General features: G+C 44.6%; 1 protein-coding gene across 1 annotated transcript; it reads right to left on the minus strand.

Moving 5' to 3' along the window:
* Positions 1-1,626: 1,626 nt before the first annotated feature.
* mych (myelocytomatosis oncogene homolog) lies at positions 1,627-5,642 on the minus strand. Its single transcript, XM_079156799.1, has 3 exons — positions 5,443-5,642; positions 3,214-3,784; positions 1,627-2,218 (listed from the first exon to the last, which is right to left on the minus strand). Exons 2-3 carry the CDS (start codon positions 3,767-3,769, stop codon positions 1,638-1,640), a joined length of 1,137 nt encoding a protein of 378 aa, XP_079012925.1. The 5' UTR covers positions 3,770-3,784; positions 5,443-5,642; the 3' UTR covers positions 1,627-1,637.
* Between the last annotated feature and the right edge of the window lie 7,637 nt (positions 5,643-13,279).

The following is a 13,279-nucleotide window of genomic DNA, read 5'->3' on the forward strand; positions in this document are numbered from 1 at the left end:
CTTACTTTGTGTCCATGTAAAGCAAAAATAATTACAGTTTAATTGGGCACAAAATGGTGCCAGTGAAAGTCGTCCATCTTTAAAAACAAACACGGGGGAATGTTGGTCGGCGGCCCTCGTTCATGCAACACATACATGGCTCAAATCCTATTCTGAAACTTACAATTTTACTTGATAGACTTTTAGAATCATGCGACACATCTGCTTAGAAAGCAAAATCAATCTTTAATTGAATTACAAAATGTTCACGTCAATCCCCGCAATGCGACGGCACTCCGCGGCTTAAACGTTTGATGCCGAGGGACAATTTCACAAACAATCTCGGACCAAAGACGGTCACTGACAAATGAATCACAACATTAAAAGGTCGTCCAATAGTAAAAATTTGCTGACCGTTTTACTTAAATTTGCACTTAAAATGGTTTTAGCAAAAAGGACTTAATGTCACAGTATCGGCCTCCTCCAACGACATCCGTTCAATAAAACGTCAGGACACCAACGCGTGTCCCTCCTTGTTCTGGCAAGAATCTAAACGTTACGCAGAAGTTCTCCCGACTTTGGCTGATTTGCTACGACGGCTCACAGTTCGGTCCACTTTCCAGCTCAAGTCTGCTCTAAACCTGAAATCTGCTTAATATGGCTAGTTTGAACAGTTCCAGACAATTCTTATATTACATGAAGTAATTTCTCAAACTTGACAAAAACACACACACACACTCACACACACGCGCACGCACGCACACACACACGCACACACACACGCACTCCGTCACTACTGAAGTGACTGAGCTGGAGGTGGACTGAGCCGAGGCCCAGCGTTATGTTGTGTATTCAGTTTTAAACCTGGTACGTACAGTACTGTCGGTGACGCACATTAACCTGATAACAGAGTGGTGTCGGGCCCGAGGGGGTCCGCCTGAGGCCAAGAGGGGCTGAAAGCACACTGACGAACCGTTTTTAAAATCCTGATCAAAAACATTCAAAAAGCAATCGGATTTGGAATTTAACTGAAATTGAAAAAAATAAAATAAAGTGCAGTTGACCAAATAACTTTGAAGCCACCACCAGACACCTTGTCAGAGCGGAGGGATCACTGGTTAGTATGGCTATAGAGACGTCCTGAAAACACAATATTCAAGTTTCATTCAACTGATGTGGCTTCAAGTTATTTGGCCGCTGCCATTTGGCATCCCCAAAAAGTAACAAAAATACCCAGATGGGATGAAATAACATCAACAAAAGAGATGGTCTTTCAGTGTGCGTTCAGCCAAACAAAAAATTAAATATATATATCATATATATATATATCATAAATCTACTAGCTCCATCCTTGTTTCAAACTCTACAACAGTCAGCAGTCAAGGCATGAGAATGATCAACTCTGAGGCAACGAGTGTGTTGTTTTCTGTCCATGGCAGCAAGAGAGTCTATACAGTCCAGATCTATTGTCACCAGAAAGTCCTTGAAATGTCAAAACTTTGTGCGCTCTTTTCAGCATGACACGCCGTCCTTTGTCCCGGCCCAACCCTCGTTTTCTTTGTACAAAGTCTCTTCCCTTATCCGCCCCCCCCCCCCCAAACATTGTCTCTTCAAAGAGCTAAAAAAAAAAAAAAAACGAGTCTCTTCTGGATCGATTACTAGCTGCGAAGCTTCTCCAGCCGGGCCTTCAGCTCTTCCTGTTTGGATCGGAGTCTGTCCCTCTTGGACTGCAGCCTGTGGCTCTCGTCCTCCAGGCCGTAGATGCAGTCTCGCGCCTTCTTCAGGATCACCACCTTGGACGCCTTGTCGTTGTGCGACAGCTCCGGCACGTTGTCTCGCAGGTGCACGAAGCAGTTCTTCAGCTCGTTGCGCCGCTGGCGCTCCATCACGTTGTGCGTCCGCCGCCGCTCCTCCTCGTCCTCCGTCTCCGTCGAGTTGTGTTGGTGGTTGTGGTGGTGGTACCGCGACGAGGACGACGAAGACGAGCTGCGAGAGGAGTGGTGAAAGCGAGACGAGCTGTCGCTCCCTCGCGAGCGCTTGCTGGACGAGGACGAAGGTGGCGGCGATGCGGGACACGGCGCCGCGTAGTTGTGTTGCAGGTGGATCTCTAAGTGGTGGCGTTGGAGAGCTCGCTTCTCCTCTTCCTGCTTCTGTTGACGGACAGACAGGTCGGCCAATGAGGGCCGAGGGGAGGGGCTGGAGGAGCAGCGCACCACGGTGACCACGTCAATCTCCTCCTCTGTAAGGGAAGAAGAAGAAACGAGAGATGGTGAGACGAGTCCAACCAATTTGTTTTCTGACCTTCGCGGCGTGACGACATTTCAGAGACACCACAAACAAGAGTGTAGACTGTAAACACACCAGCGTGTACTTGGCACACACACACACACACACACACACACACACACACACACACACACACACACACACACACACACACACACACACACACACACACACACACACACACACACACACACACACACAGTTTTAATGCTTTAAATATTAAATTAAGTATTTTGGGCCAAATTGGTGCATTAAAAGCCATTTGCTGTTAAAATGAAAAAAAAGTGTAATTTTGAAAAGTTAAAAATACAAAAACGTAAAATTTTTTATATTTTCAGAATGAGCGATCCTAAAAATAACATTTCAGTAAACGCCAGTCTGCCCTCTTCCTCTTTGGTTCACAGCCAGAGGATGCCAGAGGGCTCGAGTCGGTAAAATGACGCATTAGGAGTTAATGGATGGAGCCGCAACAGTTACCGCCGAACATGACTCACTCACCCTCCCTCCCTAACTCCCTTTCTCCTCGGTCGATTATCTCTCCTAAAACCTCTCATCTACTCAGCGGCGGGTTGAAGCCCCGCCCAGGCTGCTGAAACAACATCCTCCAGTCGTAAAAAAAAGGCTTCTGCAGATTAAAAAAGGTGGGCGGCCGGCGCCCAGATAAGCCTGAGTGCAAAGAACAATTTGGGCCCTGTGCCACTAAAACTAACTGAATTATCAATGAACTGCCAGCGAGGCTTTTGTGGGGGCGAGGAGTGTTTATACGGATATGCTGCACAATGACACGGTGGGCGTGTCGTAAATTAAAAGCATTAATAAAATACAAAAAATGATGCATTTTTGGTTGAAATAAGATCCTAACGGAACCACTGATTGAAGACTCATAAGAAGTCCAAACAGTCTGGCTAAAGCTCTCAGAAGTGGATATAAAAGGAGGCGTGAACTCACCAGAGTCGCTGGATGTGTAGGTGGACATCTCGCCACCGGTGGACCCGTAGTCCGACGTGACCTCGCTGTGCTCCTGGGTTTCCATCAGGTTCTGGCAGTCGAGCGTGGATCCGGCGATCTCCTCGAAGATGCTGGTGTTGATGTCGGACAGCAGCGGGCTGGAGCCCAGCATGGTGGAGACCAGCTTCTCCTCCAGGGTCTTGTCGCTCGCCAGGCACTGCCACAGGCAGTCCTCGCCGCTCTCCTCCAGCGGGGAGCAGGGCAGGCTGAGCTCGCCGTCCTTCTCGGCGGCGCCGCCACCACCGGAGTGGAAGAAGTCGCAGTTCCAGTTGAGCTGCATGTCGTGGTCCTCCAGCAGGATGTCGGAGACGTAGCTCAGCTGGTCCTCCTTGGACAGGGGCTTGCTGCTGCCTCCCAGCCCGGTCTTCATCGGCGGGGACTGGGGGGGCGTCGGCAGCGACTGGAGGTCCTTCATCAAACTCTGGCAGAACTCGTCGTCAAACAGCAGCGGCTCGGTGTAAAGCCAGTCCTGCGACTGGGAGAAGCTTTGCAACATGTTTGCTTGCAGAATCTGGAGAATAAAACAAACAAAAAACTAAAAATCAGAGATGTAGTGACGTTTAAATCCAGAGAGCAGCTGAGCCGGTAGCAGCTGGTGTCAGTAGTATGCAGTAAATCGCAGCAGCAACACGTGATGTAGTGAAAGTTTAAACCAGTTTCTCCAGACTGACTCTCACCGGCAGTGGGGCGCTTCTTTAATCTGTGTTTACATCACTGCAGCCCCGCCCCCATTGCGCCCCAGGAGGTGCGTAAATCACCCAAAAACTTTTTTATATAAGCACCCTCCCCCCACCCATGACATCATAGGAACAGCTGGGAGAGACGGGGGCAGAAACTTTACACCTTTAATTTACATGTTTTCCTCCTCAACGCCGGTAAGCTGGAGCCCGGCTGCCTGCTGACATGGAAAACAAAAACCCTTAAAAGATAAAGACTGGGCGGCTTTTGTCCCCCCCCCTCTCTTTTTTTTTCAAGGAGTTACTCAACAGTTAAAACTCTCTGCTGCTGTTTCACATACATGACACAGCCCCCTGCAGGACATCTAGACTCTCTCACAGCGCATTTTAAATACTTAAAAGCACAAAGCCGGAGTTACCATTGAAGAAAGTCCCACAGATCTTTAGTGATAACATCAACTAGAACATGCAGAGTTTATTCTGCCTCCAATAAACCCTGAATGCATCATAATAAGAAAAACTTAAATAAATAAATCCTGATTAAAAAATTAAAAAATAAAACCAGTCCTCTGCTTCTAAATAAATACCCTAAACCCGAGCTGAGAAGCAGTCCTAGGAACAGAGGGGGATTCCTGTGCTCCTCCTATGGAGACTTCTGGTATGCGCATGTATAGCAGCCTGTGTGGGAGAACAAAGCAGCAGTGTGCGTGCTGCAGACAGGCTCGGAGTTCTTTTAAAAGCTGCCTTTCTTTAGCACCACCGCCTGGGAAACCGGAGCCAGAACTCAAATACAGACCAGTCTGCGCCAAAAACAATAATTAATAGTATTTATGATGACATTTCCCCCACCACCCCCCCCCCCCCCCCCCCCCTCCTACACACACGCTTAACATAACACTAAACGACTGTTAATCGCATACATGCCATTCACAAGCCCTACCAGCGTAAAGTACACACACTGCGTAAGAGCAGACAAACCGAGGCAGATACAAAACTACACATTTCCCACCGAGGTTGTGAACGCACATTTGACTTCAGCGGGATCCTCTCCGCCGGGTGGCGTTGGCTGCATGCCTTTGCACCAGACTCGGTGGAGCTGAACACGCATTTCTAATTTAACAGCTTTCCGACCACATTTACTGAAAACGTCAAGATGCATGAAACCATGTGTCTACACTAGTTCAGTGTTTCCGTGTGAAACATACGAGACAATGCACAAAAGCAAGCTCCAAAAGACTATAAAAATCCAAACATGTGCAGATTCCAGCTCGTACGCAGTAGGCTACGGGTCATTTAAACCCCGACGTGGCTTCAGCTACGCAGGCTCTCCACGTGAAACCGACAAATGCATTTACAACATGTTAAACCACATGCAACGCCAAATTACAAACCAGCAATACACAAAAAAAAAGACAATTTAACACGCAGCCATGAAATGACTTTTTAAAACGCCACATGCGTAAATTTAACTCCTATTACGCAGCTGCCTTACCTTCAATGGTCTTTTTGGAGACACGCGCAGATGAGAAGAAGAAGAAAATGGCGTAAAACGTCCGAAATATCCGAATACAGTCCACAGGGAGAGAGCGAGGTGTGTAGAGGAAACACCGCGGAGTTATCGGCTCGGGAGAGATTTTCTGCGTGTGAAATTAAAGTTGGAGCAGGGCAGCATGGTGTTTATATCCTGTCAGATTTATTCTTCCCTCCGCTGAGAGCAGACAGAGTGGGTGTGGCCGTCGGGATCGCTCGGTTTATATCCTCGCGTACCAGCCGGTGTCCTTCCGCTGCGGCCCAAAATCGCGCCAAAACGCGAAAACCGGTAAAAAGGCACTAACGGCAATCAAACCCGCTGCCCGTTAACCGTTCCTCGGTCGCCGTTTCGATTGAGTCGTGGCGGAAAAACCGGGGGCGAGGGCGAGTCCGGTTGTTTTCGCGTCGAAGCCGGGGGACTATGCGCCGCGGAGGGATATCTCCAGTTGCAAGGTTGGGATTCCAGGAAAATGATGGCGGGTAAAAAAAGTTACGACAGAAAACACACGTGGATGGAGAGGAGGTGCCGGGTGTCTTACTGCCTGTCTGTCTGTCTGTCTGCCTGTCTGTCTGCCTGTCTGTGTCGCATCAGAGCTGCGCAGATTGGAGACAATTAAAAAATAAAGCTGTTTATAAGATGCATTCAGAAAAAAAAAAGACATGTGTTTGATGAATGTATGATTAAACGCACATATATATATTTTATATATATATATATATTTAAAATATCACTTTTCGTTAGTGTGGAATGTGGTGGGTAAGCCGGTTTGATATTTCCAGGCATGTTAGAGGCACATGATTTACAATCCTGTTTACTCCGCTCTGCGTCTTTACTGGCTGGAGGTGAGAGAGAGTCGGGCAGGTAGACAGGCTGCATGCTTTTAAAGCCACGTTGTCATCCAATTCCAACTCTTGCAGGGGTGTTTCACCATCCGTCCCTCAGCAGCTCCTCCTCCCACTATAGCCCGTTACTACTACTACTACCACAAACTATCTCAAACTGTCATCCACGTAGTTTTGAAGCAGAACGGTTTATTCTTATGCACAATTAAGCTCTCCGGCAACTGGTATAACAGCTTATATAGGCTGCACGTGCATAGGCTATTAATGTATGTTGTGAATAGTTAAAATACATTTTAATAATATTTTATATTGTGCGCACTAATGTTTTTTGCATTTTTGCACAAAAAAAATTAAAACCATGAAAAATGCAAAGCATTACTATACAGTGTGCATGGAAATAAAACAGATACAATGCAAAAATAATAAATACAAATGTTCTAGTAAGTTGTTAAAGGGCATCGGGATGAATGAACTCCCCGCTCTCGGATTCCGCAGCCCTCCCTTTTCCCCGCCCCGTGTAGCTCCTCTCCGGTCGCTGCACGTTACATAACGGACATGGATTCGCCGGTACACGTGCAGGCGGGTCGGCCAATCAGTGCGCGAGCCAGCATCGGTTCACGTGAACTCCTCGGCGAGCTCCGAGGAATCTTGTAACAGGAGCTTCGCAGTCTTCATGCCGACCAAATGCATTCATTTATATCCAGCTCTTTAAATAAACGCACGCGCGTTTTTAATATTGTTCACACGAGGCGGTCCGGTCGGTCGTCATCCGATAATGAACACATATATATATAAAATACGACATACTATACATGACAATTCATTATTTTTGATATATATATATTCTTATAATAACAATCACTGTTAATTTATGGTAAAAGTGGTAAACATTTACATGGAGTCAGGTCCACGCATGACAAAAGGCGGGTAAAGAAAGCTCAAATTGCACCGCTGTGTGTCACCATACATGTAAATAAACTGCTCCTGCATGTTTATTGTTATTCCAGCTTCACAGCCTTGTTGAGAGTCTCTCACATGGAAACTATTTCTCCTGGGAGTATAAATGCTCTCCACATTTCTACAAACAGAGGTGGGGGGGGAAGCAGCGTAATCCAACAAAGAAATAATTATAATTTAAGAAGATAAGCTGCACTTCTTTTTTTTAAAAGTCTGCTGCTCCACATTTGGAGGGTGTGTTTTCTGGTCTGTCTGTCGCAGCTGATGTAGGGCGGAGCACAGCAGCAGAATAGAACATTTTGCACACAAAGAGAGGACCTGGATGTGAATAACTGGGTTAATGTGCCACCTACTGGCAGACTGACTGGCTGGCCTGGTTTCTGCTCTGCATGCTAATCAAGCTCTTGTCTGGCCGAGTGACTCACTGCTTTAACTTCATGACTCACGATGATCAATTCTGGGATTTCAAAAAACCGTTTCACCCAAATCCCACCCAAAGACACATCTGTATCACAACATTCCATTTCATGATTCTAACTTTAGTCAAACCTTCAGTACAGTGCATCGTGAGAGCCGCTGATTTCACTTTTTCTGTATGTTTTAAATTAAGTTAAAAGTTGCTCATCACCACCTTCATTATGAGGTACATGAAGTTCCCAGAAGTTGAGCATTTTATGAGGATATTCTTCAGTTCCGGCATGTGATGTGTTTGGTTATGAAACATTAAACGCCTCTCTATCTTGTGCTGCATCGGATTAGAGTTGTTCCTGCTAAAAAATAAAGGTTTACCGTAATGATGATGATACGCATCCATCTTTATCTTCACACCCTGGAGTCTGAAGTTGCCTCAGATATTATAGAAAGACAGACTTCTTAACGTGCCGTCATTGAACATCATCCAGGTTTCGCAGATCGGTCCAATATCCCAGCTCTTTGGATTTACGTGGTTATTTATACAATAGACTCATTTTATATATATAAACTCATCTGTGTGTTGTTTTTATTGCTGTGAGATGTGTCGTGACAGACGAAGGTTGTTGTTTAAAATAAATAAATAAAGGCAGCTGAAAAATCCGCATAAAGGGACAATAAAAATGAATCTGCTCGTTGCTTTGATGAGACAATTCTCTGAATGTCGGTTTCAACGGTAGAATGTAAACAATCTCAATAGTAATCTCTGTCTGGTAGTATTTTACACAAATCCTGGTAGTCGCTCCCACCTGAGATGCGAGCGGGGAAAAGGCGGCGAGGACAGAGGCGGCGAGGACAGAGGCGGCGAGGACAGAGGCAGCGAGGACAGAGGCATTTTAAGATCTCAGATGAGCATAACAGTGTTCATGACAACGTATATATTTACATTTAATTCAATTCACAACATCGCATAATGTGCAAAAACAGAAAATCAGATCAGTGCACAGCACGCCGGTTCCCAAAGCTGCCTGAGAGAAGCCAGACGATCTCTGCATCGGACGTCACGGCCTTGATCTGCACAGTGTTGTCCTTCTGGTGTGAACTCCGTGTGAGAACACTAAACTCTGCTTCTTCAGTAAATGACCTCTGAACTCCCGACTGGCTGATTTGGTTTAAATGTCCAGTGAAATCTCGCTGTTTGAGTGAAAAGATCAAAATCTTAACTGACTCAGAGTCTGTTGAATCATTGTGAAACTGCAGACTCACTGAACTTGTTAAAATGGTTTCTACTGCAGTGAGTTTAAAGTTACTCTTAACTTCTTCACTGGTAGCTGACCAGTTTAATTTAAGAAGCGGTTCTCATCCAGCATTCATAGCTGTACTTATGAAAAACAATGGTTGGTATCCCACTAAATCATTTCACGTGTTTAACGATCTTTTTCTTAAACCTAACTAAGTATTCTTTGGTGTAAACTAAGTATTTAATGATCTTTTCTTATCCCTATTTAAGTAGTTTCCTGTGAAGACTGAAGCTTATTTTGAAAAGACTGTTTTCGTGTAACAAGCAGAAATTGACACGTGTTGCTGGACTTTCGTAGGAAAACACATGAAAAATGAAAAGTAACTTTTCATAGGATATCATACGAACAGTTGTGTGATGATATCTTGTTTAATTGTGTTATAAAAGGCTCCTCTTGCGCTAATATCCAAATAAACTCTGGGACGGTGGGATTGCTGCTAAACGTCTCTTTCATCAGACGGTGCCGCTGCCTGTTCTCATGAATGCTGTACATTCCTCTGCATAAATGTTGTGAATGTAAAACAGAGTCTTGGTGAAGTGATCAGCCTCCAAACTGAGCTGACGGAGGTCGTCGAAAGAGCAATCTGAAAGACGCCGTCGTGTAGGTGGAGCTGATAAGCTACTCAAATCTGAACAAAGGCTACTGTCATGTGCAAAAGTGGGTCGTTTAATGTGTGATCACACATCCCGGTGGTGCTCACCGTCGTCTAGTTTCTGTTTAAATGGTAAAATTGAAAAAACTGTCGGGGTTAAAGGTCAACTTGCTGACTGACTGACCGACTGACTGGCTGACCGGCCCAGTGAACTAGATGCTAATAGGAAAGCTAATCGGACCCACACACACACAGCCGGAGCCCCGGGGGTGAGAGACAGCCTGGGAATGGGATTACCGCTGTGTGTGTGTGTGTGTGTGTGTGTGCGTGTATGTGTGTGTGTGTGTGTGTGTGTGTGTGTGTGTGTGTGTGCCACCGCTGTGATCTCCTCCTCCTTATTAGGACACCTCATCCTGCAGTGTGTGTCTCTGTGCAGGCAGGCAGACAGCAGCAGCCTGTCTGTCTGCCTGCTTTAATTAGACAGCAGCTACTGAATGAGCTCACACAGACACACACACACACACACACACACATCACTGGAGCGAGTGGTTCTCAAACTCTGGTCGGAGGGCTGGTTCTGGTCCACTGGGGGCTGATGGAGGGACATTTGTGATTTAAATCTTCACAATTCTTGAAAAATGAATAAAAATCATTTTCTGTTGGTATTTAAAGTAAAATTTAAAACAGCTTTCATTTGTAAGGTCTCAGTTCAGATGAACAGGGAGGGAAATAACTTCATATCTCTGGATGGGCAGTCATCTGTACCAACCCAACACACAGCGATCTTTCACCCGACAGACTGCTGCTGGTTCCCGTGTGAAACGAGAAGCCAATGTTGATCTATGTGTGTTACGTAACTTGGTTTAGTTCCGGCACTTCCGTGGTTATTTTAAGCCAAGAAAATCTTTTTTCAAACCTATTTAGCAGTTTCTAAGCATCAACTTAACCAAGTATTTCACAATCTTTTACTAAACCTAATGAAGTAGTTTTGTTCCTTAAACCTAACTGAGTTGTTTCCTGTGAGGACGGAAGTTTATTTTGAAAATACCGAATGCATGTAATAAGCGGAAATAGACGCGTGCTGTTGGCTTTCGTAGGAAAACGCATGAAAAATGAGGAGTCACTTTTTGTAAAATATCATATGAACTCGTGTATGAGGATACGTTGCATTTGTGATATAAAAATAAAAATAAAAAATAAAATTAGTCTTAATTTTAAGTCAAATTAAAAAGCTTTGATTTGACTTCTGCATAAGCTTTTATTTGTACGGTCTAAGTTTAAATGGACAAATGAAAAGTGAGAGAAATAACTTTATGTCTAACAACAATCCAGCAATGATTTGTTCGTACAGGAGTTAAAGGAAAGAAAGAGAACTTCACTAAGAAACATTATCAGTTTCAATAAAGTTTTCCAATTGAAACAACAGGTTCAAAATGTTTTATTTAATTCAAACTATACCATCAAAAAATCCCTTCAGTTCCTTTAATCACATGCCTCTTGTGGCCGAGGGTTAGCGTCTGAACTCATTTGCATCACATTGCATCACTCAATATGAACGTCGGAGTGGTTCACAGCAGGACAATCAACTCGTCATTTCCATTTGTTTCAAATGTAAACACCGTGTCCTGCACGCTCAGCGGGGAGCTGACGAGAACATTAGAGGAGTTTTACTAGTCGTAGACTCGTGTCCTTTCTTAAGAGACTTTGGGGCTGGAAAGCTGTTGTTGTATGTTTTGCATTTTTGGGGCCTTGAGCAGAGTTTCTCACCTCATCTCTCAGATTTTGGGGCATTTTCATGCTTTGAACATTTTGCATTTATAAAAATAAAATAAATCCAAGATGTTTATCGCAGTTCCTAAAAATGTTGACATTTTAGAAGTTGTCACCTGATAACTGTAACTTGTGGTTTACTGGTTGAGTGGCTCCTGGGGGCCGCGGTGAATAGTACGTCCACAGTGTTATTTGTGGGGCTCTGGGCAGTGTGTGTGTGTGTGTGTGTGGGGGGGGGGGGGGGGGGGGGGGGGTTAAGGGCATCTTGCTAAAGGTTACATTCGAGGTCCAAATGAGTAAAGCTTTGTTTGTACTCGCGCTTGGCGCCGTAGCGCGAGCCTCCGCAGACGGCACGTGAGCTCCGAACACGAACCAAACGTTATTCTCCGGAAACGCCAGAGGACAAACAAACTAAATGAAGCGGGAAGAATCAAAATACAGCGAGTGTAACTCACAGACATGCCCGTAGACTGTCGGTTTAACTGGCAAAAAGCCATAAACCAATTGTAATTATGTGTAAACTCATATATCTCACATTCATGGACTATTTTATTGCCTTTGTACAAACCCTGCAAAGAACGAAGTCGAGCATTAAAATCATTTTAAAGAAACAAAGGTTGAACATCCTGTAAATAATTTGATTTGGCTGCAAAATATTGACTCAAATGTAGATTTTGTGACCTTCTGTTTCTAAAGCGTTTAAAGGATGATTGGCCTTCTTTGTGTAATCCTTAGACATGTAAATAGAGCTTTCATCAGTGAACCATTTGCCTCGAGCCGGCTCCCCTACGGAGATTATAAACCGAGCTTCAGTGGTGGAAATGAGGGAGAGGAGCTCAGCGCCAGCTATGCTGATATATATACCCAGAGACAAAAGAGTGAGGAGAGTTTATCTTTGCAGTCTGAATTAAAGTGGCTGAATTCAATATTCAGAGCTTCAACACGGAATGAAACGTCTACTGTCGGTGTGAAGATGTGTTGGAGTAACGTCTACCTGAGCAGAGGATGAAGTCTCCTCCGTGTGTTGTTATCAGAGCTTCTCTTGGCTTTGTTGACTCTGCGCTGCTCTCACACACCACTCACATAGTTATTTTAACCCAAATGACAATCTTTTCCTAAACCTAAGTAGTTTTTTTCCTCCCAAACAAAACTGAGTTCTTTCCTGTGGAGACAGAAGTTTATTTTACAAAGACTGTTGAGCGGAAATTGACTCGTGTTGCTGGACTATCGGAGGAAAATGCACAAAAGATGTCACTTTTCATAAGAAATACGTTGAAATGATATTATTTCATTGCTTCACTTGTTTATAAATATTGTTCAGCTGCCAGGTAACCAATTAGCTTTTAGCTTTATCAGCGCACAATGCATTGAATTGCAAGGTTTATTACCTCCCTGTCAAATAAACTCAAAATATACATATATATATAAAATATAATCTTACTTCCAAAGGACAACGTTCACACCCTCTTTAACCAGCAGCCCGGGAGAAATAGAGTGAAAGTAGAAAGTGAGGGAAGTTTTCTGTCATTATTGCCGGTCACTAAGGTCACACAGAGAAAGAGACTCATCCTCCTCTTCCCTTCATTCCTCTGAAATTACAGCTCTCACAGCATCACCACATGATCTCACCGAACTGTGTAATGACAGACCTGCACACACACACACACACACACACACACACACACAGACCAAGAACGAAATCTCTCTAAATGTCAGTGCTGTTGTGTTATAGAGCTGTATATAAATTTGTCCCGAGAACAATCATCCACGCGCGCACAGGCAGCGATGCCTTTTATGTTTCCTTAACCATCATGGAAAGAAAACAGAGCCGCCTGTCACGATGTTGACTGTAAGAACTGAGCTGAACCGTCACAACCAGCCCCAGAGAGGAGAGAGGGAAGACCACACACACACACACACACACA

The sequence above is a fragment of the Pholis gunnellus genome (genome assembly GCF_910591455.1).
Source record: "Pholis gunnellus genome assembly, chromosome: 3".
NCBI classification, from domain to species: domain Eukaryota; kingdom Metazoa; phylum Chordata; class Actinopteri; order Perciformes; family Pholidae; genus Pholis; species Pholis gunnellus.

Coding starts and splice junctions, on each gene's coding strand:
- mych (XM_079156799.1), bottom strand. CDS start 3,769: ATGTTGCAAAGCTTCTCCCAGTCGCAGGACTGGCTTTACACCGAGCCG. Junction 2,219..3,213: donor CTACACATCCAGCGACTCTG/GTGAGTTCACGC, acceptor CTTCCCTTACAG/AGGAGGAGATTGACGTGGTC.